At 35.1% G+C, this 26,945-nt stretch overlaps 1 protein-coding gene across 5 annotated transcripts in view; it reads left to right on the top strand.

The window, feature by feature from the left end:
* Positions 1–26,945, top strand: part of BLTP3B (bridge-like lipid transfer protein family member 3B) — a 124,837-nt gene that overhangs the window by 84,623 nt on the left and 13,269 nt on the right. For all 5 annotated transcript variants that reach the window (XM_073213684.1, XM_037023000.2, XM_037023003.2 and 2 more), the window contains 7 exons: positions 2,729–2,922; positions 4,325–5,823; positions 6,370–6,545; positions 9,377–9,519; positions 10,174–10,324; positions 13,525–13,778; positions 14,099–14,207. In XM_073213684.1, the coding sequence (XP_073069785.1) occupies positions 2,729–2,922; positions 4,325–5,823; positions 6,370–6,545; positions 9,377–9,519; positions 10,174–10,324; positions 13,525–13,778; positions 14,099–14,207 (2,526 nt within the window). The remainder of the gene's footprint in view (positions 1–2,728; positions 2,923–4,324; positions 5,824–6,369; positions 6,546–9,376; positions 9,520–10,173; positions 10,325–13,524; positions 13,779–14,098; positions 14,208–26,945) is intronic.

Below are 26,945 nucleotides of genomic sequence, written 5' to 3'. Positions count from 1 at the left end.
GACTTAATATAGGTTTTTAGTTTCAAAGGGAATTACTGATGAACATGCCTTTGTTATTAAAAAGAAGCTATTCTGGAAACTACTTCAGAGAAACATATACTGAACTATGTCTTTAATCTTCATTTGTGGTGACCTTTGGATCTAGTTCTCATCTGTCTTCATGCTTTTCAACAGTCTTCTGTGTATTTCTCATTTGTTTCTCTCTTCTACCTTCCTGACTAAAATGAAGAGAAAGTTAAGACGTTTGCTCAGCACCTTATAAAAAGTAAAGTGGTACCACTGAAAGTCAAGCATGGGTCTTCTAAACTGAAATTAATTTTTTTTAACTGTATTACACTGCCTCCCCACGGTACTCACAGCCATTTGTCTGTCATTGATAATTCCATTGTTTCCAGCTCTCTATTCCCACAAATAATTGTTCTCTTTAAATACTGCATCATTGAACTAGTAAATTTTCTTCAAAGTGAAGGCTACTTTCTAGGATTTTTGAGTTCTAAGTTCATTTCTATCAGTTTTATTAGTGTGTGTGAAAAGAATTACAATCCCATTGTATAACTATATATTTTTTCTGATATGAAATTCCTTCCCAGTAGTTAAACTCCAGCCCCCTAGATACCTAGGGGTGGAATTGCTAGATTACATTTAAATGTTTTACTGTAAATTTTTAATTTAAATTTTCAAATATACACAAAAATAAAGAAGGTAATGCATTGAGTCTCCCTGTACAAGTATTCATTTTCAGTTCTCATATCTTTCTGTTAAGCATTCCAACTTCAAATATATATATAATATTTTTTTAGAATTGTAAACATATGTCCATTATATTTTTTAAAATGCCTAAAATAAAAAAGTATCTGTGAGCCTACAATTTAGAGACAACTTTAAAACCTTAGTGTATTGGTTTGCAAGGACTGCCATACCAAAGGACCACAGAGTTTCTGTTAAATTTTAATTGGAAGAATTCCTATAGTTTTGTAGGCTGGAAATTGTAGATCCAAATGTCAATTAGGTCTGTTTCCTCAGAGACCTGTCTGCTTGGTTTGTAGATGGCCGTTCTCACACATGGTCTTTCCTCTCTGTTTCCTAATCTCCTCTATGTCACCTGTCATATTGGACTAAGGCCCACCCATATGAACTCATTTTTACCATAATTGCCTTTTTATAAGTCATATCTTCAAACACATTCATATTCTGAGGTATTGGGGACTAGAACTTCTGCAAATCAATTTTGTGGTAACACATACAGACTGTAACAAGTATAGTTTTGTTAGTCCTGTTTTTAATGTATATGTTTATTTTACATATTTGAATTCATCCTGTCCTTTTCTTAATAATATGAACATATTCCAGGTTTTTATAAGTCCATTTTAAATATCTTCAATAGCTATATAATAATCCTTCCTTAAGTAAACCTCTGTGAGATTCTGCATATAGATCTTTCCACTGCACAGCACACCAGTTTCTTCCTTTGTCCCAGATCTGCAGTCAGGTTTCTCCTTTCCTTCTGTGCTCTAACCTTGGGGACTTCATTTGCTCTCTAGTTCTCTCTCTGGCTGCCATCATCAATCAACTCAATTTATACTTGCGATTTCTTCTCCTTACTTCCATTCCAGAGTGTGATGTGATGATCTCCTCAATATCCTACTTCTCTGCCATTTCCAAAGACAAGCACTTCCACATCCCAGTTGGATGTCTCTGTTGGACTTGAATTGTATCTTTCTGCTCTCATGTCTGTCTTGTATAATAATCTATTAGCCGTTTTTTCTCTGCTTAACATAATCCACAAAATATAGTTGGCATTCAGTGAATCTTTGCTGAAAGAAAATCAATGAATGAATGAAAGCAAAAAAAGTCCTATTCAGGACAGTGTTAGAGTGCTTTCTCTCTACTGGTATCCTATACCTTTTATTGCCTGCCTTCAATTATTGCAGTCTGAAAGGTCTAGATGTGAATAGTTTTTGCTCTGGTAGAAGTAAATAGGCCTGAATTTTTGGAATAAAAGATCATCAGAATGCTCTGAAAATAATAATGGCTTTTATGTTACACATATATGGATTTCAGGAAGTGATGTATACTCTAATTATAAACATCAATCAAAAAAATTAGCACTTAAACAGTTATCCAACCCCTAAGCATTCTAATACTGAGGTGGAGCTCTGAGAAAGAGTGTGCATTCTTTTGATTATTCAAGGGATCGTTGAGTTTCTCCTTTACACCAAGGTTTACAATTAATTGGAAAATAAAACTACGCATGGTCCCTCCTCTTAGGGAGATCTGCCTAGGTTATAATGTTCAAAAGAACTTAGTCATTAGACGTGTTTTCTCTCATTTTAGAGGATTTATATTAACATGCAGGTAGTAAAAGTCCTTACGGAAATACACAGTTAAGAGCCACAATTTTGACATGATACTTACTAATAAGATAAGGTTTTTGAAGTTTGGTCTCATGGTGACTGTAGCATTAGGAAAAGAAATCTAAATCGTATAGCCTATTTATACAGTTAGTTTTAGATTAAATTGTTATTTTTTTCAGTTAGTGAAGCATAGAAAAATGGTTTGTCTATCTAAATGTGTTTGCTATCATCTACATGTATCACTTTAGCATCAGAAAAACTTTATCTCTTTATTAAAAAAGAATAAAACTTGCTTAAAATATCTTTTCTGTTTTCAGGGAAGATTCAGAACTATCTGCTCATTAAAAATCTTTAAAAATTTTTTTTCTTCACAGTTCCATCTCCCAACCTTTATAGCCAGCTGAATGCACTACAGTTTACTGTGGATGAAAGAAGCATTCTATGGTTAAATCAGTTTCTGCTGGATTTAAAACAGAGTCTTAATCAATTTATGGCTGTATATAAGTTGAATGACAATTCAAAATCTGATGAGCATGTTGATATTCGAATTGATGGCTTAATGCTAAAGGTACCATGTAAACAAGTGGCTGTGATAACAAAATGACTTTTACAGAAGAAAAGTTAACAGCATTGTAATTTCTAGGACATAAGATGGGTACTTAATATAAATCCACCTCATTGCAATCTTAATTTTTATTTTGAAATTTAATGTTTAATTTTTATTTTCAATTTAAAAAGTTTTAAGAGACACACACTCCACGCCCCCTCCCCCCCATTCCTTTTCATTTTTTTCACTGCTTATCCCTTTGGAGGTAAGTAGTAGAAATAAAATTTAAATCAGTCATTTTTTTTTTCTACTTACCAGTCCTGAGAAAAATTTTTAAGAAGGGTAAGTAATACAGTGAAGCTTTTAAGCTACAGCAGGGTTTTATTTGTTCACATATACTCTGTTATTAATATCCAAAGATAATAGAAAGTTACTTTTTGTTATAGCCAAGTAGTTATTAATCTGAATTCCATGAATTTTTAAACTTTAAAAGAAGGAAGCTTAAAAAGAAACCCAGCTGGCATAGTATAGTAAATAGAGAATATTTAAAGTTTGTAGGAAGGTAGTTGTTTAAAACAGCTAGTATAGTGTAGTAAATAAAACAAAACTTGTGCATGGATGAAAATTTCAGTTTCTAGATGTGTTGCTGATAGACTAAATCTAGATAGCTTTAATTTCTCCTCTGTAAAACGAGGTTAATAATACTGAACAACTGCATTGCAGACATGTTTCAAAGATCTTCTCAGAGACCTTATGATGTTTAATATAAAGTGACACATAATATTTACAATTGTAATTTAAGACCCAATTATACAATGATTTTTACATTTTCTGAGTGTAGACAATTTTAAAAACAGTCACTTTAAACTCTTTGATGTGAATATTTTGAGGACTTGGGTGAATTATCTGTAGAAAATTGTTTTAGTAAATTGACCTATGTACTCTAAAGTTAACTTTCTTAGTTTTCTCCTAGAAAAGTGATTCTAATGACATCAATCTAGTCATTCCATTTACTCATCCATTCATCCTCCAAATTACTTGGATTTTAATATATCCTATCAAAACAATTCCCTTTTCCTAAATTAGCAGTTTCTTACATATACTCAGAGCATAGTAAGCGTTTAGTAATATTGATTTGATTCAGTTTTGTTCTTTTATGATGTATGCAATTACATATGTATGTTATGTACATTAGTCATTATTTGTTGTTTTTTTTGAAGTTCTTTTTCTGGTTATTCATTTTAGTTCCTTTCACTCAACTTAATAAAAAGACTTGGGGGAGGAGAGTATTTTATGTCTGGGTAGAAAACTAATATTTTGGCAAAAGTGTAAAGAAGGTTTCCCTAGCTAAGTCATGTTTGTCATGATTTTATCTTCAAGATGTATGAGTCTGTAAGTCAGACTAATGTTTTTTCTCTTCTAGTTTGTCATTCCTTCCGAAGTGAAATCTGAATGTCATCAAGATCAACCACATGCAGTTTCTGTTCAGAGCTCTGAAATGATTGCCACAAATACAAGGCACTGTCCAAATTGTCGACATACTGATCTAGAAGCTTTGTTTCAAGACTTCAAAGATTGTGATTTCTTCAGTAAAACTTATACCAGCTTCCCCAAATCTGGTGACAGTTTTAATGTTCTGCATCCAATTTTCCAGAGACATGCTCATGAACAGGATACCAAAATGCATGAAGTTTATAAAGGAAATATTATTCCCAAGTTGAATAAACACACTCTTAAAACTGCTGCTGCCACAGATGTTTGGGCTGTGTACTTTTCTCAATTTTGGATAGATTATGAAGGGATGAAAAGTGGAAAAGGACGACCAATAAATTTTATAGATTCATTCCCTCTTTCCATTTGGATCTGTCAGCCAATAAGGTATGCAGTATCACAGAAAGAGCTGCAGACTTGCAATCAGGTATCTCTAAATACATCACAAAGTGAATCTAGTGATCTGACAGGCCGATTGAAGCGGAAAAAGCTCTTGAAGGAGTATTATAGTACAGAGTCTGAGCCCTTGACAAATGGTAGTCAGAAATCTTCAGATACATTTTTAAGATTTTCTTCTTCATCATCAGATGCAGATATTCATGTTCTGGTTCACATTCATAAACATGTCAGTATGCAGATCAATCACCACCAGTATCTACTTCTGCTTTACCTCCATGAGTCACTTATTCTGCTTTTAGAGAACTTAAGGAAAGATGTAGAAGCTGTGACTGGCAATCCTGCTAGTCAAACATCCATTTGCATTGGAATTTTACTTAAAAGTGCAGAAGTAGCTCTTTTGCTACATCCAGTGAATCAAGCAAATACTCTTAAGTCTCCTGTTTCTGAAAATGTGAGCCCAATGGTCCCTGATGATTTGCCAACAGAAAATGAACAATTTTTGTCTTCAAAGAGAAAACAAATTAGTGATGGTATAAATAAAATTAGAAGTGTTACTCTTAATCATATGTCAGACAACAGATCTATGAGTGTTGATCTTAGCCATGTCCCTTTGAAAGATCCTTTGCTTTTTAAGTCAGCTAGTGATACAAATCTACAAAAAGGTATTTCTTTTCTGGATTATTTATCAGATAAAAATTTAGGGAAAATAAGTGAAGATGAAAGTAGTGGAATTGTTTGCAAAACTGGCTCAGGAGAAATTGGATCAGAAACAAGTGACAAAAAGGATTCATCTTACACAGATTCAAATAGTATCTTAACCTATGGAGAAGATTCAAGTATGTTGTCATTTGATAATGATGGTAATCAAAATATACTTTCAAATAGTTTAACTGGTAAAGGAAGTGAAACTATAGAGTCAGTCTTTAAAGCTGAAGATTTGCCTCCAGAAACAGCTTTACTCTCTGAGAACCTGGATATCAGTAAAGAAGAAGTACACACAACTAGACCACTTAAATTCCAGTCATCTTTAAGGTAACAACATACTATTGGAATTTTGTGGAGGGAGTTTCATTTTGGTGTGTGTGTGTGTGTGTGTGTGTGTGTGTGAACATACTTTGTTTTTGGACAGAAAATCTTCTGACAAAACATGGTATTGTTAGAATTAACAAACGGACAAGTAGGTTTTTCAAATATGAAAACACTTGCAATCATAAGTTAGTCACGAGGATGAAAGTACAGCATAGAGAATATAGTCAATGGTTCTTAACATCTTTTTATTTTGACAGTAGCTACACTAGTTGGGGTGAGGATTTAATGTACATTACTGGAATTGTGTTGTCTACTTGAAACCAATATAATGCTGTGTATCAGCTATACTTCAATAAAAAAATTTTTTAAGTAAAATAAAAAGTATTTAAACTTAATAAAAATTTTAGATTAAAAAATAATTTATATATACGTTCATACTTAACATAATTTAAAAAGTTGTGGATACTATTTTTTGTTAGAAGTGTTTTTTAGAAATAATTTTTTCCATATGTCTAATGTTTTTCTAATAAAATAACTGTTTGTTGACAGTGGAAAGCCTAAAGAACGTTGCCCAACCATGGCTCCTCTCTGTGTTTCTTATAATAAGAACATGAAAAGAAGCTCCTCACAGACCTCACTGGACACCGTTTCACTTGACAGTATGATATTGGAAGAGCAGTTGTTAGAAAGTGATGGAAGTGATAGTCACATATTTTTGGAGAAAGGTAATGCAATACAGTTTAAGAATCCATATTATATACAAATCTTGGAAGTGACAGTTAAATATTTTTAGTTATATTCAATAGCTAATTACAGTCCCCAAAATATATTACTTGTGCCCACATACACACAATACAAAAGCATTGTATTTAACTTTCGAATGGTTGCTCCATTGCTTCTTTTAACCAGGTATTCCTTCCTTATTATGGCTTACATCCAGCAATTATTTGTATATAGTCATTTAAGATCATAATGCAGACAACATTAAAGCTTCTAGCCTGTAACTCAGAGATTCCTGTGACTGGAATTTTGATTAGGTGGGCTTAATTTGCATGGTGAATTCCCAATTACGTGGTTCTATGACCATCATTTTCCAGTCTGGATTATTGATTCCCATAACCAGGATTCTTTCACATACTTAATTATATATCATAGGATTATATGATTCCCCAATTTTTTTCTGAGACTACTGCACTCAGTAAAGACCACTAAGAATGACAGTATTAGATACGTGCCCATCACTAAGGCACTGGAGACTCTGTGAACAGAAATAAAAGCATGGACCATTCAGAGACTAGTTAGCACAGACACTGAAACATACGAGACCAGAGGCAAATATAAATTGCTTTGTGAGTGATTTACCAATAGGGCAATAAGCCTATTGATGCAGTTGAAAACAGCTTAGGTAAGGAAAGGCTTCATAGCTTCAGAAATTGAAGCTTAAATTAGTATATAGTCAGAAAGTAACAGAGGCACATTTGAAATTCAGCTTGTCTTACTTAAGAGCCTAAGCTTTTGGTAAACCAGTATGCTAAACTAGCTCCCCAACCTAGGGCTACGATTACCTTACTAAACTCTACAGTTAAGTGTAGAAGGAGGTACTGATAGAGATCATGAAAATCTATGCCAGATTCTCAGGTAGCCTTATTGCCTGGTTCCCCTACCTCCTTTGTGGCTTAAGGGCCAATTTAACAGAGGATTTCTGTTCTAAGATCAAAATACACTTCAACAAGAGTATTCCTGTAGAAAATATTCCTACTTATTCTCAGAAAAACAAAAGAATTTTATTATTTCTAAAAATTAAACAAAATGACCACTAATTGTAGAAAACTTGGAAAATGCAGTAGTTCCCCTTCATCTACAGGGGATATGTTCGAAGACCTCCAGTGAAAGTCTGAAACCATGGATAATACTGAATCCTTGTTTTTTCCTATACATACGTAACTATGATAGAGCTTAATTTATAATTAGTCACAGTAAGATATTAACAATAACTAATAGTAAAATAACATTTATAACAATATACTGTAATAAAAGTTACATGACCATCGTCTCTCCCAAAATATCTTACTGTACTGTGTACTCACCTTTCTTCTAATGATGTGAGATGAGAAAATGTCAATGGGATGAGATAAGTGAGATGAATGACGTAGGCATTGTGATGTAGCTTGAGGTTACTATTAACCTTCTGGCACTGTGTCAGTACACTATGCTTCCAGACTGCAATTGACTATGGGTAACTGAAGCTGTGGAAGGTGAAACTGTCGATAAAGCTATATATTCCTGGTTCTCCTGAATTGTAACGATTTTCTTTGTCAGAATAATTGATTTTCATTAGGAAAAGACTCTTGTATTTTGTTTTCTGATTTTATGAGAAATATGAATACTTTTTCATTGTAGAGAAAAATAAAGTATGATGGAAATATCAAGAGTAAAAATGTGCTAAAATATATATACCAACATATATATGTGTACATTGTGTGTGCGTGTATATATATATATATGTGTGTGTGTGTGTATATATGCGCAAACACAGACATGTGTAAACATACACACACATATATAAATACATAGAAAACGGTCTAGAAGTATATGTACCACAAGTTGATGGTTATTTCTGGAGTGGAAAATGGTATATCAAGCACAGAGTAAGGGTGGTATTAAAGTGATATCTTCAATTTTTACCCCACTACGGGCTCCTAACTAGTCCACCCACCTCTATTCTTGTCAATTTCCAGTTAATTCTTTGTTCCATAGGCAGAGCACTCTTCTAAAATTGTAAACACTGTCGTGTTGATTTCCATCTTTAATCCTGATAACTTCTCACTGCTATGGGCTGTTTTAAAACCTTAACATTACTGACAATGCTCTGTCGATATGACCCCACTTAACTTTTCTGCTCTTTTACTACATGCTTACTATACTTCAGATGTACTATAGTATATTTCAGTCTTTCTGTCATTTTCTTCACTGTGACAAACTTTTTTCCACCTTAGGGTCTTAGTACCTGTGTCTAGAATGCTCTTTTCTTTCTGGTTGCTTCAGCTTAAAAATTATCTCATCAGGGAAGCCTTCTTAACCCCTGACTGTGTTAGGAACCCCCTTTGAAATGAGAATTTGTTATCTCCTTATACCACAATTATATTTATATTCATCTTCCCTGGCCCTAAAAAAAATTGATTTTATTCATTCAATAGATAATACACTGAGTACCTACTGTGTTGTCAGGCACTTAATTAGAAGCTGATTATATAGTAGTAAATATTTTAAAAATTGAGGCTGTATTTTGTATGTCTTTGGCTTTTCTAATTTAACTTTTCTAGTTGTTCACTTTTTGGCATTTTTAAGAAGTACTGATCTGTGAAACAAAATTTTTTTAATTGTCTTTCCACAAAGAGTTCAAGAAATACTGAAATACAGCACATTGAGATTTTAAGGCAAGTAGATAAGTATGGAAAATGATTACATTGATAATAGTGGAATTAACTTAATATAGAAGATAATTAGAAGTTACTGTAGGATACTGAGAAGGGTAATGATTTTTGTATTATTTCAGGTATTAAAAAGAACTCAACTACAAATTACCAGAGCCCAGCAGAGAGTGCCAATGCCAGTGCAAACCTACAGAGTTATGATGAAGCCTCTCCAGATGCCATTAGTACAAATTCAGAAGGTGCTCAAGAAGATCGTGATGACCTGGTAATCATTGCAGAGAAATTCAGTAGAGAATTGCCACCGACTTTATCTCATATGCAATATGTACATATTTTTTAAGACATTATATATAAAATAAATTGACTTGGATGGTGGGTGATTCACTTTGCTCTTTCCAACTCTTGAAAATTTCTACTTCCCTCTTATTGGATTTTTTTTTTTTTTAATATTTAGAAGGGGAAGTTCTGTTTTTATATTTTTCTTTTAGTTTTTGTCCTTTATTTTAGCTCCATGTAAATACATTTGGAAAAAAATTGGTTGTAAGAATGGTAGTCAGCCCTTATGAGGGGCTTTCTATAAAACAAATATGTTACTGGTTTATTTTAAGCCCCCGTCACCCATGAAATAATTTTCTGGATAACTTAAAAAGCACATTCAACTTTTAGTGAAAATAATTTCACATGGAAATGTCACTGATGAATCTTTGTGACGCTAAAAAGTTCTTAACTGAATAGGAAGAAAATAAGCTAAGGTTTTTCACTATATATAAAAACCACATTCTGTCGATCACAAGTATATTTTTAGTTTACTAGGTCATGATTGTAATTTTAGAGTTTATAGCAGTTTCCTGTGTTGTATACTGAATTTTATTTTTAATTACTTGGTATATACTAATATTATTTATGCAATCATTATTAGATGTCAGTTGTGGTGTTTAAAATTACTGGTATTAATGGGGAAATTGACATCCGAGGGGAAGATACAGAAATCTGTCTTCAAGTGGACCAAGTGACTCCAGATCAGTTAGGCAATCTCAGCCTTCGGCATTACGTTTGTAATCGTCCAGTAGGTAAGACTTTAATATAATTTAAACTTAGTTTGTTTTTTATACACATGACTCATCAGCAGTCCTATCTTTGATATAAATGAATTCATTTATTTGTTCTTTTAGATTACCTTATTTCCTTAAAGCATTTTGATTACTAGAAATATAGTGTGTGGAAGACATATTCTCTAATTTTTTTTTTCTTTCTGCTGTTGAAAAGTTCTGTATTTTACTTTTTTAGTCTTCCCATTCTTTGAGATAATAAGTCTGAAAAAACTGAGCTCCTTTCTGTATAAAAAGAGTAAAAAAGTAATCTAGAAGATCAAACTTAATTCTACACTAGAATAAATATCAATTTCTATATTCTATTATTTTGCTTATAAGCAAACATTTCCTGAGTCTGGTATGATACTTGGTATTTGGAAAAATCATGTATTCTGTTCTAATGGCCCTTCATTCTACTAAGATCAACACATTCACTTGGACATAGAGAGATATAAGCAGTAAAACATGTAGTATATGAAGGGGAAATCACATTAAACCATACCTTTTTTCAAAGTTGATGTGGAGTTACCACGGTTTTCAGTCATTTGAAGAAATGAATTTATGAATATACTTGTAAGAACTTAAAATGACAATGTTCAGTTTTTTTGTATCTTTTAAAAAGTCACTGACTGAGCTGCAGTGTTTTGCTGTACTACAGAATGCTCTCTCTGATACATACCATGTTGAAATATGTACAGTCCCACTTGATGTCAAAGAAATATGCTATTACCTCACACCCTGCGAATTGCAAGTCAATGTGCCATTTGCCTATAAACCAGTATCATAGAAAAAAATTGGCTCCTAGATTTTTTGTATGTGTGGGCCTTGCAGTTTATAATATATCTGCTAAAAAATTTCAAGAGCTTTACATTAGCAGGTGTAAATCCCAATTGCATGCAAAATGGAGGAAGCTAAGCATATACTTGGGAAGGGTTCATAGTGCACAAAAATGAAAAAAATGATTGAATATAATATTTCAAAACCTAGACCTTGTTCTTTATCCAACCCAGACACTTCAAATTGTATACTCTTAGATTATTAACAGTTGTACATTTTGTTTCAACTATTTTTTTTATAGCTCTGTGTTCTATTACTCTGTTTCATGTCGTCACTAACTGAAGAAATCATTTTGAAATGGGTTATATAGTCGGTGCTGTCCAGTGCCTTATTTTTTTTCCAACTGTCTTAGTTGTTTTGAAGATAAACAAAAAAACAAGAAGACAAGAAAGGAAAAGGAAGGGGAAGGGGGTAAGCAGAAAAAGAATAATTTAGGTTGCACATTTCAAACATTAAAAGCTATATCAACAAAGATAGTATTTGATCTACAGTTTAAATATACTGATGTTACTCTGACATGAAACAATTAAAATTGTGAAGTTGATTTTGCTTTTCTACAATGTATGTATTTTGGATTCCTTTAATAGGAAGACTTAATATAATTGCTTCATGGCATAAGAGACAGAAGACAGGAGTGATTTTTTTACTTGATTTTGTTCTTATTTCTGCTCCAAATAAATTACTTGTTTTCTTTGAAATCATTGCTGTCTCTCAGCTTCCTGGACAGAGAGAAAGACAGAGAGAGAGAGAGAGAGTGTGTGAGTGTGTGTATACATACACATATACATACACAATAGATATGCAGATACATAGATAAAAGGCAAAATAAAATCACATTTCCCAAGTTGTTTGTTTCTAATTGCTCTTATGAAATAGAGAAGTCACTTAACTCTTGTTTTTCTTGATGTAGGTCGAACACTATCTAACCATTGTCAGTTTGTGGCTATTTCCTTTACCTTCTATTAAAAAAAAAAATCTGTGTTTCTAATTGTTTAAAGAATTCTTTTGGAATTTTATTTGAATTCTTCTTGGATCTATATTATTTATTTATTTTGTATGTTAATAAGTAGTACTGACATTAAGTATCATTGTGTACCTTAATTAACAATTACAGAAACAACTCTTCACCTTGAGTTGTATAGGGAGTTCTGTCCTTGGTACATAAATATATGTATCGTTAATTTCTTGCCCTCCCTCTCCTCTCAAACGTATACATCTGACTTTTGTAAGACTAAAGTATTCATATCTGTGCTGAGGGAAAATAAGCGGCTTTCTATCATGAATTTAATTAGTGGCATCTTCTTATGAGGACCTTTGGAATAGATAACTTTGATACCTCAATAACTGAAACAGCTTTGCCTTTCTAGAACAATTTGTTTTCAACTCATGGGTTCTATGAATTACAAAATGACTATTTTTCTCTTTGCTGCTATGAAGCTCATTTTCGTCCTCCTTTGGCACTGTAAATAACATTTTGAATTAATAACTTTGCCATCTATCTTTACCTTTTTCCTTCCATCCTCTTCCATTGCTTGCTTATTTTTTATCTGATTACACCATGTGCATGTTGCTTCCTGTTCTTTTTGGAGCGAGGTAATGTAAAATAAAATAGTTGCCAATTCACATCAGTGGTTCCACTAGGAACTATTATTTTTGAAATTAGATATTCTATAGGTGCTTTATTGAAATTTTAAAATTTGCTTTGCGACTCAAGTATTTATATCTCTCTGTAAGCCACCTCAAATTCTTTTTCAGAACAAGGACAAGACATAAATAAATACATATATTTTCTTTGCTGTAATTTCAGTTTTAAGATCATCTAATAGCAGCAATTTAATGAGGTCTTCTCTATTTACTTTTCCAATTATTTAAGGACCCAATTTTAATAAGGAAGATGCAAAGCTTCAGGCTTTTGTTACTTCTTGAGAAATGGCTTTAGAGTCAACTTTGAATTCATTGGCTGTTCCTTTACCACAGTTGTCCATTATATTACAAGTGTGTAGATAGATACATACTCAAACATACTCTATAAACTTCTGAGGTATACAACATAGATTTATATCATGGAATGTTTATTCATGTTACCAAAAAATAGAAAATAAAAGAAACATATATAGACAAGTTAATGCTATTATAGATTGTTATAATCTATAAAAATTTAAATCAGGGTTGTGTGTGATATGTTGTATATGTACTGCAAATACCATTTAAATTAAGGGCAAATATTAAAACTTTATCATTGCTTTAACATTATACAAAGTGACAATACCCTCTTACAGTTAATCGAGACTGATTTGAGTAGTGCCACAAAGTTATAATTTTTATGTGTTCTTTTTCCATAGGTTCAGTTCATAAATCTGTAATTCATTCCAAATCCTGTCCTGAGATTACGCTGAGATTTGAAAGTGGGCCTGGTGCTGTAATACACTCTTTGCTTGCAGAAAAAAATGGATTTCTGCAATGCCATATAGACAACTTTAGCACTGAGTTTCTTTTATCTTCTCTTATGAACATTCAACATTTTTTGGAAGATGAAACTGTTGCAACAGTGATGCCAATGCAGATACAAGTTTCTAACACAAAAATAAATTTAAAGGTATGTTAAAAAAATGCTTTCATATTTCACATTATAAATGTTCACTTTGCCTTCCTTCACTTTGATTCTTGTCTAAGAATATGCTTTCTCTATGATATACTCTATCAGCATTTATTGAAATGAATTTGTGGGTCTTTGTGATGAGTGATGTCACGATCCTTCTTAGAAATTAGAAAATATTAGAATAAGGCAGTTTTCCTACTGTATCATCTAAAGCATCTAAAAAGATTTCTAACTCATTTCTTGGCTGAATTAATATTTGTTAGGAAATGACTATTTTAATTTTATCATTTAATAACAGCCTTTCCTCTTTCCTGTAGGATGATAGCCCTCGTAGTAGTACAATATCCCTTGAAACAGCTCCTGTAACTGTTCATATTGACCATCTTGTGGTAGAGAGAAATGATGATGGCTCTTTTCGTATCACAGGTATATATGAAAAACAATTTAAATAAACACTATGAATTTTTAAATTAAATTCTATTTGCGGATTGTTTTTAACTCATTTTTTATTTTATATGGATGTACATATGTACTGGTACGTGATTCAGGAGAACTTTCAGTGCATTGTAATAAAAGATCATCTGTGTTTTGGCCTCTACCTTGGAAATAACTCACCTACAATTGATTTAGTATCTATTCTACAAGTGTGTTTTGAATGGTAGTAAAAGAGGCTTTCACAGTCTTACATGTCTCCTAATTTCCTTGGGTCTCTTTATCTCTTTCTTAGCTATATTTTCCACCGTTCTTTTATGTGTACTTAACCAATCACCTGTTAATACCCTGTAATGGAATTTGTTCTGTGCTTTTCCATCTCCACATTCTTACTCACCTTGTTATTTTTCATTAATTGTTTGTTCCCTTCCAAGGTTATCTTAAGCTTCTGTTCACTGAACCCTTCTCTGTAACCTGGTGTGACTTATAATTCCTGGGTACTTATTCTTTATACATTAGTTACTCATTGCTGTGTATTTAGTTCTGCATTAATATTTGTATGTCCATTCTAACAAAATTTGTAAGATCTCTAATATAAGAACTATATTTTGTAATACAGGCAGAGTAGTGGAAAGGGCTTGAGTTAATAGACTTACTTGTATAGTTTTCACTTTGCTAGTAGCTGCTAGAGTATGAAATGAGAGCAACTGATAAATGGATCTATTTTATCTATCAAAATCTAATGAAATGACATAAAAATATGTTAAATGAAGAATAAAGCCATAATAGTACTGCAAAAGAAAAACACGTCCCATCAGTGAGTCAAAAATTCTTAAAAGAGCACAACCAAAGAGCAAACCAAAGAGGGAAAACCAGAAAGATCTGTTTAGACCCATGAAAGAGAGGACTGTTGTTGAAGTAGGAGCAGTTTGTGGAGGACTCTTAACTGAAGTCTTCTCCTCTGGAGCTTGGGACCAACTAATGCAAACATAGAAATCAGGCCAACAAAGACTAAAATGTCAGCTTTGTTACTAATAAACAGTAGAGAAGATAACTTAGGTATGAGAAGACAGGTTTGCTGTATGGCTCTCCCAAAATCTTTAGTCCCCAAAACTGCAGGTTTGTCTTGCAGAGAAAGCAGAACTGAATGCACTCTTTTTGCAGACAAGGCTTATACCAAAGTGAGAAGAGACTGAATTACATACATGTAGTTCCTTTACTAAATACATTTGTCAGCTAAGTCATAACCTTCTCCCCTGTGAAGAAGTGAAAAAGGGGGCCAAGAGAATCCAGGAGAACTACTCAAGGGAAGTTCCTCCTCAAAAACAGGAGAACTCTTCGCATCAGGATGCTGAGATTAGAATGGATCCTTGAGGCAATAGGGTGAATAATCTAGGCACTTAACTTTTGAGACCATTTCCTGCACTCATACTGAGTAGCAGGCTTCTGTAGGGTTTGCATATAGACTAAAACATTGAGGGCATATTCTAGAGCTGCTCAGCCCCAGGAAGGAAATGATTCCACACCTAGTTAACAAACATGGTATCTCTCACCCAGCAGCACAACCTCTTCTCCCCCCACAATCACTGGACATTAATTACGGCCATAGAAACATCCCTAGTCAAGAAAAGGGGATTAAACAAAAATCCAAAAGATTCTCAAACATTTGAGGAAAACAGTACCAGGCAGCATTCATGATTGCAAACACACTCACTCCCTAGCTAATTGGGTAGAGAGGACCTTTTAAAAAGATACTGGAATGGAATAGAATTGAGAGTCCAGAAATAAGCCCATATACATTTATGGCTAACTAATTCTTGACAGTGGTGCCAATAAGGGCACAAATGGGGCTGAAGCTACTAGGTGTCCACATGAATATAGCTGGAGTTCATCCCTGTAACATCCACAAAAATTTACTCTGCATGGATCGAAGACCTAAATGTAAGAGGTGAAAACTGTAAAAGTCTTAAAACATGAAGGTCTTAAAACTCTTAATGACCTTGGGTTAGGCAAAGCCTTGTCAGCTACCACACCAAAAGCACAAATAACAAAAGAAAAAAAAATGAATAAATGAATTGGACTTCATCAAAATTTAAAACTTTTGTGTGTCAAATGATAATATCAAGAAAGTGAAATGACAGTCCCCAGTATGGGAGAACATATTTATAAGTCATATATCTGATAAGGGACTGGTACACAGTCTATATAAACAGCTCTTATAACCCAATACTATAACCCAATTTAAAAATGGGCAAAGGATCTGAGCAGATATTTCTGCATACAAGATATTCAGATGGCTAATAAGCACGTGAAAAAACATGCTTGACATTATTAGCTGTTATGGAAATCTAAGTGAAATACTACTTCAAACCCACAAAGATGTCCTATCAAAAAGACAGGTTATGACAAATGATAGGAGGATATGGAGAAATCGGAACCCTCCTACCTTCCTGGGATTGTAAAATGGTGGGGATGCTTAGGAAATAGTTTGGCAGTAACTCAGTTAAACCCAGTTACTTATGACCTTGCAATTCCACCCAAGAGAAGTAAAAACAGGTCTACATAATAGTTGACAGCTGTAATATTCATGATAGCCAAAAAGTAGAAACACCCCAAATGTCATTATGCTATCAACAGGCAATGAAAAGCCACACAATCTAAGGTTATTTGGCAATAAAAAGAATGAAATATTGAAACATGTTACAACGTGGAAACTTTGGAAACATTCCACTAAGTGAAATAAGTCAGTTACAAAAGATCAGGTATTAATTATATGACTCCATTTATATGAAATGCCCAGAATAGGCAAATCCATAGAGACATAAAGTAAATTAGTGGTTGCCTAGGGCTGGTCTGTTAGGGGGTGTGGGAAGGACTGGAAAGGTACGAGGAGAGACTGCGAATAGGCAAGTGGGCTTTGAGGGTGATGAAAGTGTTCTAGCAGTGAATGTGGCTTGATGGTTGTACCATTGATGAACGAACTGAAAACCATTGGATCATGCACTTTAAATGGATGAATGGGACATGTGAATTATTTTTCAGTAAAGCTGTTAAGAAGTGTAAGTGTAGTTTTAGAACCATGGGAAATCTGGGGAACTAGTCTCAAGGCTTCCAGAACCCGTGCCCCAAATAAGAGTACAGCATAATCTGGTGTTACGGGAAAGACTGCTGCCTGTCAGTGGACACTGACTTTATATTTCGCACTTAACTATCATTAGTGACCCATAAATTCAACTTATACTTCAGCTGCTGCAGTTAACACTATTTCATTTCAGCTTTTACATGAGAACTTGAGCTTGCAGCTCCTGCCACTGCTGCTGATCCCCGAAAGGGAAGGTTCACTTCCCTTCCTTCTCTTCTTCTGTCATCCGTGTCTGAGGGAAATCTAGAGTAAGTGCAGTTTGAATGCCAGTATCTAGGTCACATGCATAGAAAGGAATCTGGGAAGTTCAGTAGTATTTTCAACATTTACTAAAGGAAGCAAATTTTACTCCCCATAAAACTCAAAATATAAAATTCATCAAATATGAAAAGAAATTCAGATGATGGATGGCTGAAATAAATGACAAAATGCCTACTCTAAAAACCAATACAGTAAGAGACAAGAAATAAATGAATAATGCTGTTGATGCTAAAGAAAAGTGGAGACTTTTAAAGAAAAATAATTAATATCCTCAGATGATAGGATTTTGAACTTATGAAACAAGAACAAGCTCTTATAGAAAGTAACCAGTAAGAAATCTTGAAAATTAAAAGATTGATCTTTGAAATAAGAAAATAAAAGCTCACCTATAATCCATCGGTTTGCCCTTCAAGAGATTGAGCTAGAGTCAGATCTTTTCCCACCATCTACAACACTAGCACTTTCCAGTCTGCATGAAAGATTATATTCACCTCCTTAGTCATGTGTCTTCTGTCTGTGCTTTTCTGTATTCTCTTGTCATCCTAGCAACCAGAGTGCTGTTTTCTAAAACATACAGGCATTTACTTAAGGGAGATTGTGGGTTCAGTTCCAGATCACTGCAGTAAAGCAAATATCACAATAAGAGTTAAAATAAATTTTTCATTTCTCAGTAAATATATAAGTAATGTTTACACTATACTGTAGTCTGTTAGGTGTGCAATGGCAGTATGTCTAAAATAAAGTAAATACCTTAATTAAAAAATACTTTATTGCTAAAAATTGCTAATCATCACGGGAGTTTGCAGCAAGTTATAATCACTGATCACAGACCATCATAACAAATACAATAATAATGAAAAAGTTTGAAATATTGTGAGAATTACCAAAATTTAGCAGAGATATACGAAGTGAGGAAATGCTGTTGGAAAATGGTGCTGATAATTTTGCTCAACACAAGATTGCCACAAACCTTCAGTTAAACAAAAAAAAAAAGTAGTATTTGCAAATTGCAGCACAATAAAATGAGGTATGCCTGAATTGATATATTATTATTTTCCAGCTACAGGTCCTCCTTGGCTCCCTTTCTCACTCCCAAGTAAAAACCCAGGTCCTTGCAGTGACCTATGAACTCCTACATGACCTAGCTCTTCGTTTTTCTATGTCCTTATCTCCTGCTATTCTCCCCCTTTGCACCACTGACTCCTGTCACTCTGGCCTTCTTGCTGTCCTTGAACATGGCAAGCATAGTCCTGTCTTAGGGCCTTTTTACTTAGTGGTCCCTCTGCCTCAAATGCCCTTCCCTCAAATATCCACATACCTCATTTCACTTTCTGAAAGTCTCTGCTCAAATCTCCCCTTAATGGAGATTTCCATCCATCCTTTCCCATCCCCATTAGCTTCCTTTCTCCCTAAACCTGATTTATTGTTCTCAGTAGGCACTTACTTTATCTTTAGATATCCTATATTCTTTCTTGTTTACTTGTTAACTAGAATGTAAATTGCGTGAGAACAGGAATTCATTTGGTGCACAGCTATCCCTGTCTCCGAAAACACTGTTACCTAGTAAACATTCAAAACAATACTTGTTGAATGACTCGGTGAATAAACACAGTCTGAAAACAGAATGGACACAGCTGAAGGTTAAATAGCTGACTAGGACCATGTCCAAAAGAACTTCCTGCTGTCATGGAAATGTTCGGTAATCTCTGATGACGTGGCTGTTGAGTACTTGAAATGTGGCTATACAACTGAATTTTAAATTTTATTCAATACTTACTTTAAATTTAAATAGCCACATGTTGCTAATGGCTGCAGTTTTGGACAGCACATAGAAGACTGAACAAAGGGTATTCTAAAGGGAGGGGGTGTGGTGTTTAAAAAAGTATGTTTAGAATATTGAGACAATCATCAAGAAAGACAACATGGAAAGAGTGAAAGAAAAATAGAGGCAAAGGAGCTTCAAGGTCTGTAGCTCTGGCAAAACACAGTTCAGTGTGCAGGGACTATCTTGGGCCATAAGAATAGGGTAAAAAGTCTAAGGAAAAGGAATCTTTAAAAATGCTGAGGTGTATGGTTAGGGTGGGGAGTCATCTAGTAGGAGATACATTGAGATACTACAATTATACTGAGAAACATGGCCTTTCAAAAGATACTTAAAAATTCTTTAAAAAACTAAAAAAATTGATTTTGGAGAATTTGAATTAGCATGTTTAACAACTTTAATTTTATACACATGTATATATATATATATGCATATATGTACACACATAATAAATATACATATTTGGATTAAAAAAACAAGTTTCTCGTATCCATGAAACTTCTATTTATTGAGTCTCAAAGAAAATTCAAACAGATTCCAAAACAGAATTCATGCCACTCATTTGTCTGATTTCAGTGTAATAAAACTCACAAAGTATACCAGAAAATAAAATACTTGGTCTGACCTAGGGTGAGATTAGATTATTTCTAACAGGCTTCTCTGCTTTAAAATGCTATTATAGTCATTCTAGGTCATTTTTCTTGGTATTTTTCACATCTTTAAATGTAGAACCTGACTTGCTAAATAATTACTATTTGATAAAGAAAAAAATACTGTTTTAAGTGAGAAGTTTATACTATCTGAAGAAAAATACCTACTTGCATATTGGAGAAACACTCACAAAATTAAACATCAGTTTAATGAGTAAAAACTAATTTAAAAATTAAGGTGCTTTGAAATTTCTTCCCCAGTATTTTCCCCTAGATTTCTCATCTATATTTTACAGATAGTCAAGTACATATTTTACCAATTTTGAACTGTATTTTAATGTAGTATCTAAAGGCAGAAGTAAATCACAGGTCCAGCAAAGAGTATTTCTTTGCGTGAAGATCATTTCAGTATGGAAATTGTTAATATTTACTTTAAAGTTGAGTGGTCTTAAAAAATCACATCTAAATTAACCAGTCTACCCTAAACAAGGCAAGATAATATCTGTTTTTATTTTTTCATTATGGCATGTCTCATATATATTTTTTTATTTTGGTATCATTAATCTACAGTTACATGAAGGACATTATGTTTACTAGGCTCCCCCCTTCACCAAGTACCCCCCAGATGCCCGGTCACAGTCACTGTCCATCAACATAGTAAGATGATGTAAAATCACTACTTGTCACCAAGTTCACAGTCACTGTCCTTCAACATAGTAAGATGCTGTAGAATCACTACTTGTCTTCTCTGTGTTGCACAGCCCTTCCTGTGCCCCCCCCAACACTATACATGCTAATTGTAATGCCCCCTTTCTTCCTGCCCTTATCCCTCCCTTCCCACCCGTCCTCCCCAGTCCCTTTCCCTTTGGTAACTATTAGTCCATTCTTGGGTTCTGTGCTTCTATTGCTGTTTTGTTCCTTCAGTTTTCTTTTGTTCTTATACTCCAAATATGAGTGAGATCATTGGTACTTGTCTTTCTCCACTTGGCTTATTTCACTGATCATAATACCCTCTAGCTCCATCCATGTTGTTGCAAATGGTAGGATTTGTTTTTTTCTTATGGCTGAATAATATTCCATTGTGTATATGTACCACATCTTCTTTATCCAATCATCTACTGATGGACATTTGGGTTGCTTACATATCTTGGCTATTATAAATAGTGCAGCGATAAACATAGGGGTGCATCTGTCTTTTTCAAACTGGAGTGCTGCATTCTTAGGGTAAATTCCTAGAAGTGGAATTCGTGGGTCAAATGGTATTTCTATTTTGAGCATTTTGAGGAACCTCCATACTGCTTTTCACAATGGTTGAACTAATTTACATTCCCACCAGCAGTGTAGGAGGGTTCTCCTTTCTCCACAACCTCACCAACATTTGTTTGTCTGTCTTTTGGATGGTAGCCATCCTTACTGGTGTGAGATGACATCTCATTGTGGTTTTAATTTGCATATCTCTGATGACAAGCGATGTGGAGCATCTTTTCATGTGTCTGTTGGCCATCTGAATTTCTTCTTTAGAGAACTGTCTATTCAGCTCCTCTGCCCATTTTTTAATTGGATTATTTGCTTTTTGTTTGTTGAGGTGTGTGAGCTCTTTATATATTTTGGATGTCAACCCTTTATCGGATCTGTCATTTTCGAATATATTCTCCCATACTGAAGGATACCTTTTTGTTCTATTGATGGTGTCCTTTGCTGTACAGAAGCTTTTCAGCTTGATATAGTCCCATTTGTTCATTTTTTGTGTTTGTTTCCCCTTGCCCGGGGAGATATGTTCAAGAAGAGGTCACTCATGTTTATGTCCATGAGATTTTTACCTATGTTTTTTTCTAAGAGTTTTATGGTTTCATGACTTACATTCAGGTCTTTGATCCATTTTGAATTTACTTTTGTGTATGGGGTTAGACAGTGATCCAGTTTCATTCTCTTACATGTAGCTGTCCTGTTTTGCCAGCACCATCTGTTGAAGAGACTGTCATTTCCCCATTGTATGTCCGTGGCCCCTTTATCGAATATTGGTTGACCATATATGTTTGGGTTAATGTTTTGAGTCTCTATTCTGTTCCACTGGTCTGTGGCTCTGTTCTTGTGCCAGTACCAAATTGTCTTGATTACTGTGGCTTTGTAGTAGAGCTTGAAGTTGGGGAGTGAGATACCCCCCACTTTATTCTTCCTTCTCAGGATTGCTTTAGCTATTCGGGGTTTTCGGTGTTTCCATATGAATTTTTGAACTATTTGTTCCAGTTCATTGAAGAAAGCTGTTGGTAATTTGATAGGGATTGCATCAAATCTGTATATTGCTTTGGGCAGGATGGCCATTTTGACGATATTAATTCTTCCTAGCCAGGAGCATGGGATGAGTTTCTATTTGCTAGTGTCCTCTTTAATTTCTCTTAAGAGTGTCTTACAGTTTTCAGGGTATAGGTCTTTCACTTCCTTGGTTAGGTTTATTCCTAGGTATTTTATTCTTTTTGATGCTGTTGTGAATGGAATTGTCTTCCTGACTTATCTTTCTGTTAGTTTATTGTTAGTGTAGAGGAAAGCCACAGATTTCTGTGTGTTAATTTTGTATCCTGCAACTTTGCTGAATTCCGATATTAGCTCTAGTAGTTTCGGAGTGGAGTCTTTAGGGTTTTTTTATGTACAATATCATGTCATCTGCAAATAGTGACAGTTTAACTTCTTCTTTACCAGTCTGGATTCCTTGTATTTCTTTGTTTTGTCTAATTGCCATGGCTAGGACCTCCAGTACTATGTTGAGTAGCAGTGGGGATAGTGGGCATCCCTGTCTTCTTCCCAATCGCAGAGGAAAAGCTTTTAGCTTTTCACTGTTCAGTATGATGTTGGCTGTGGGTTTATCATATATGGCCTTTATTATGTTGAGGTACTTGCCCTCTATTCCCATTTTGCTGAGAGTTTTTATCATGAATGGATGTTGAATTTTGTCAAATGCTTTTTCAGCATCTATGGAGATGATCACGTGGTTTTTGTCTTTCTTTTTGTTGATGTGGTGGATAATGTTGATGGATTTTCGAATGTTGTACCATCCTTGCATCCCTGGGATGAATCCCACTTGGTCATGGTGCATAATCCTTTTGATATACTGTTGAATTTGGTTTGCTAATATTTTGTTGAGTATTTTTGCATCTGCGTTCATCAGGGATATTGGTCTATAGTTTTCTTTTATGGTGGGGTCTTTGCCTGGTTTTGGTATTAGGGTGATGTTGGCTTCATAGAATGAGTTTGGGAGTATTCCCTCCTCTTCTATTTTTTGGAAAACTTTAAGGAGAATGGGTATAATGTCTTCTATGTATGTCTGATAAAATTCCGAGGTAAATCCATGTGGCCCGGGGGCTTTGTTCTTGGGTAGTTTTTTGATTACTGCTTCAATTTCGTTGCTGGTAATTGGTCTGTTTAGATTTTCTGTTTTTTTCTGCGTCAGTCTTGGAAGGTTGTATTTTTCTAGGAAGTTGTCCATTTCTCCTAGGTTTCCCAGCTTGTTAGCATATAGGTTTTCATAGTACTCTCTAATAATTCTTTGTATTTCTGTGGGGTCCCTCATGATTTTTCCTTTCTCATTTCTGATTCTGTTGATTTGTGTTGACTCTTTTTTCCTCTTAATAAGTCTGGCTAGAGGCTTATCTATTTTGTTTATTTTCTCGAAGACCCAGCTCTTGGTTTAATTGATTTTTACTATTGTTTTATTCTTTTCAATTTTATTTATTTCTTCTCTGATCCTTATTATGTCCCTCCTTCTGCTGACTTTAGGCCTCATTTGTTCTTCTTTTTCCAGTTTCAATAATTGTGATGTTAGACTATTCATTTGGGATTGTTCTTCCTTCTTCATGTGCGCCTGGATCGCTATATACTTTCCTCTTAAGACTGTTTTTGCTGTATGCCATAGTAGTTGGGGCTTTGTGTTGTTGTTGTTGTTTGTTTCCATATATTGCTGGATCTCCATTTTGGTTTGGTCATTGATCCATTGATTATTTAGGAGCATGTTGTTAAGCCTCCATGTGTTTGTGAGCCTTTTTGCTTTCTTTGTACAATTTATTTCTAGTTTTATGCTTTTGTGGTCTGAAAAGTTGGTTGGTAGGATTTCAGTCTTTTGGAATTTACTGAGGCTCTTTTTGTGGCCTAGTATGTGGTCTATTCTGGAGAATGTTCCATGTGCACTTGAGAAGAATGTGTATCCTGTTGCTTTTGGATGTAGAGTTCTGTAGATGTCTATTAGGTCCATCTGTTCTAGTGTGTTGTTCAGTGCCTCTGTGTCCTTACTTATTTTCTGTCTGGTGGATCTGTCCTTTGGAGTGAGTGGTGTGTAGAAGTCTCCCAGAATGAATGCATTGCATTCTATTTCCTCCTTTAGTTCTGTTAGTATTTGTTTCACGTATGTTGGTGCTCCTGTATTGGGTGCATTTATATTTATAATGGTTATATCCTCTTGTTGGACTGAGCCCTCTATCATTATGTAATGTCCTTCTTTATCTGTTGTTACTTTCTTTATTTTGAAGTCTGTTTTGTCTGATACTAGTCTTGCAACACCTGCTTTTTTCTCTCTGTTGTTTGCATGAAATATGTTTTTCCATCCCTTGACTTTAAGTCTGTGCATGTCTTTGGGTTTGAGGTGAGTCTCTTGTAAGCAGCATATGGATGGATCTTGCTTTTTTATCCATTCTATTACTCTGTGTCTTTTGATTGGTGCATTCAGTTCATTTACATTTAGGGTGATTATTGAAAGGTATGTACTTATTGCCATTGCAGGCTTTAAGTTTGTGGTTACCAAAGGTTCCAGGTTAGCTTCTTTACTATCTTACTGTCTAACTTACCTCGCTTGTTGAGCTATTATAAACACGGACTGATGATTCTTTATTTCTCTCCCTTCTTATTCCTCCTTCTCCCTTCTTCATATGTTGGGTGTTTTGTTCTGTGCTCTTTTTAGGAGTGCTCCCATCTAGAGCAGTCCCTGTAGGATGCCCTGAAGAGGTTGTTTGTGGGAGGCAAATTCCCTCAACTTTTGCTTGTCTGGGAATTGTTTAATCCCTCCTTCATATTTAAATGATAATCATGCTGGATACAGTAGTCTTGGTTCGAGGCCCTTCTGTTTCATTGCATTAAGTATATCATGCCATTCTCTTCTGGCCTGTAGGGTTTCTGTTGAGTAGTCTGATGATAGCCTGATGGGTTTTCCTTTGTAAGTGACCTTTTTTTTCTCTCTGGCTGCCTTTAATACTTTGTCCTCGTCTTTGATCTTTGCCATTTTAATTATTATGTATCTTGGTGTGGCCCTCCTTGGATCCCTTGTCATGGGAGTTCTGTGTACCTCTGTGGTCTGAGACGCCATTTCCTCCCCTAGTTTGGGGAAGTTTTCAGCAATTATTTCTTCAGAGGCACTTTCTATCCCTTTTTCTCTCTCTTCTTCTTCTGGTACCCCTATAATGCGGATATTGTTCCATTTCAGTTGGTTACTCTGCTCTCTTAGAATTCTTTCATTCCTGGAGATCTTTTTATCTCTCTGCATAAGCTTCTCTGCATTTCTGTTCTCTGTTTTCTAGTCCATTAATGGTCTCTTGCATCTCATCCATTCTGTTTTGAAGTCCTTCCAGAGCTTCTTTTATTTCTGTATTCTCCTTTCTTAGTTCTTACATATTTCTCTACAAGTCCATCAGCATGGTTATGACTTTTGTTTTGAATTCTTTTCAGGAAAACTGGTTAAATCTATCTCCCCAGGTTCCTTCTCAGGGGAAGATGTAGCTGGGTTAGTCTTGTCTGGATCAAATTTTTTTGCCTTTTCATGTTGATATGTGCAATGGAGTGCTATTGACGTTTCTATCAGCTTTCCACTTGGCTCCTGGACTTTCTTTACTGGGACAACTGCGACCCCTAGTGGCTTGTGTTGGGCAATTGCGTGTAGACTGGGTCTTTGTATCTTGCCTGGCTGGTATGGAGGAAGCTCCCTTGCTGAGGGTGTGGCCAGCCTCAGGCTGCTAATCTGCTATGGCAGGGCCCCGGGAGGGGTAATGGAAGGGGGCTGTTTGGCAGTTTACCTCTGTGAGGGGTCTCCGAGCTATTGCCCAGGGGGTTAGTGCGCCCGGATTGCCCTGGAATTTCCAGCTGTTGGACTGTGACCTGGGATGTTTCCATCCAGCTGTGGCATCCCTGTCCCTTTAAGACTTCCAAAAAGCACTCGCTTTTCTTTGTCACAGGGCCATCGGCTTCGGGACCCGCTCAGAGGTCTTGGTGCCCTGTTTCCCTAGTTTCCAGCACCCCACGCATGCACTGTGTCTGTGCTCTGGTGTGGATGGCTAGGGCTGGGTGATTAGCAGTCCTGGGCTCCCTCTCCCTCCCCACTCCGACTCCTCTCCTCCCGCCGGGAGCTGGGGTGAGGGGCGCTTGGGTCCCGCCGGGCCGAGGCTTGTGTCTTACCCCTTTCACCAGGCGCTGGGCTTTTGCAGGTGTGGATGTGGTCTGGCTGTTGTCCTGTGTCTTCTGGTCTCTCTTTTAGGATTAGTTGTATTTGTTGTATTTTCAAAAATACTTATGTTTTTGGGAGGAGATTCCCACTGTCCTACTCACGCCGCCGTCTTGGCTCTGCCCCACATGTCTCATATATTTATACACCTCATTTCTTAACCTTTTTGAAAACTAAAAGCTGATCCTTATTAAATGTTTTACATTGTAAAACTATTCTTATTTCACACCTTTACAGTGACACATGGATCTTTTCAGCAAAGCAGTTTAGGTAGTGATGAAATGTTAGAGGAAAAGGCATATGCTAGATTTTTTTAAAGGGCATCAAAATTCAGTATTTAAGCAGCAGCTCTTACATGTTGTAGATGTATCCTTCGATAGCT

This window comes from Manis javanica, chromosome 10, assembly GCF_040802235.1.
Source record: "Manis javanica isolate MJ-LG chromosome 10, MJ_LKY, whole genome shotgun sequence".
Lineage (NCBI taxonomy): Eukaryota > Metazoa > Chordata > Mammalia > Pholidota > Manidae > Manis > Manis javanica.
The sequence above is the reverse complement of the archived record's forward strand: the minus strand, read 5'-3'. Positions and strand labels throughout refer to the sequence as shown.